This window comes from Clupea harengus, chromosome 9, assembly GCF_900700415.2.
Source record: "Clupea harengus chromosome 9, Ch_v2.0.2, whole genome shotgun sequence".
Classification (NCBI taxonomy): domain Eukaryota; kingdom Metazoa; phylum Chordata; class Actinopteri; order Clupeiformes; family Clupeidae; genus Clupea; species Clupea harengus.
Genome location: NC_045160.1, coordinates 27900635 through 27901531, shown reverse-complemented (window position 1 = coordinate 27901531; position 897 = coordinate 27900635). Strand labels below are relative to the sequence as shown.

The 897-nt window shown below is 42.5% G+C and overlaps 1 protein-coding gene across 1 annotated transcript in view; it reads right to left on the bottom strand.

Annotated features, from left to right (window-relative positions):
* Nucleotides 1–445: 445 nt before the first annotated feature.
* The window catches only part of sst1.1 (somatostatin 1, tandem duplicate 1), a 1314-nt gene continuing 862 nt past the window's right edge, over nucleotides 446–897 (bottom strand). The window contains exon 2 of the mRNA XM_012817704.2: nucleotides 446–897. This exon is cut by the window's right edge and continues 107 nt beyond it. Coding sequence (XP_012673158.1) covers nucleotides 798–897 — 100 coding nt within the window. The 3' untranslated portion in view covers nucleotides 446–797.

The following is an 897-nucleotide window of genomic DNA, read 5'->3' as shown; positions in this document are numbered from 1 at the left end:
CACGAATTTCTGTGTATTTCAGTCCCGTGAACAACGGCACAATTGTGTGGAAACTACAGTATTACTCAACCCTCTCTTATCACACCGGCGCATACACGCAGAGCGACAGAAAGAGACAGAGGATCTTAATAGAGGCCCTTGACGAGACAAAGGTTAGTAAGAGCTCCTGCTATTCAACAGCTCTTCCTAATCTCTCACAACAGGCATCTTTCTTTTTTTCTCTCTCTCTCCCTCACTCTCTCTATCTCTCCCCCCCCCCCTATCTCTCCCAGTGCGGGTGTGTGTGAGAATGAGAGAGATTTTATTCTGTTTTATTTTATTATTTGTTTTACCTCCCTTTCGTTGGAAACATTTTGAACACCAGGTCCAAGTTTGTTGCCTGAGTGAGCATTTTTGTTTGCTTGTGTCTGTATGTCCATGTTAATAAACCCATTTGATGCATTCGTCGAAACATAGATTTTATTCAAACGAACAATTCAAAATAGTTTATCTGCCAGATTACGAACAGGACAACCGAGAACAGAACTGCATACATTCGTTAAAACAATATTTTCAAGATCGCTCTCAGAAAATAAAACCTTAAATTGTGAAACAATATCAGAATCGTGAGCGTCATTATTCTCATTGATAAATCCACAGTATCATATTTTCGATAGTTTTATTTACACCTTTTTGGAGGGATGATTAATATGGGTTTGGTGGCCGATGATCTTTTGGGGATAAACAAAACAAAAGGAAGTTATGCCGTGATGAATATGGACGGGAGCCCGCAGTGTTTGGCCGGTGACCTGGAGAAATTAACACGACGTGAAGGTTTTCCAGAAGAAGTTCTTGCATCCAGCTTTGCGCTCGCGGGGTGCCAGCATGGAGCCGGCGGACCTCTCCAGCTCGTAGCGC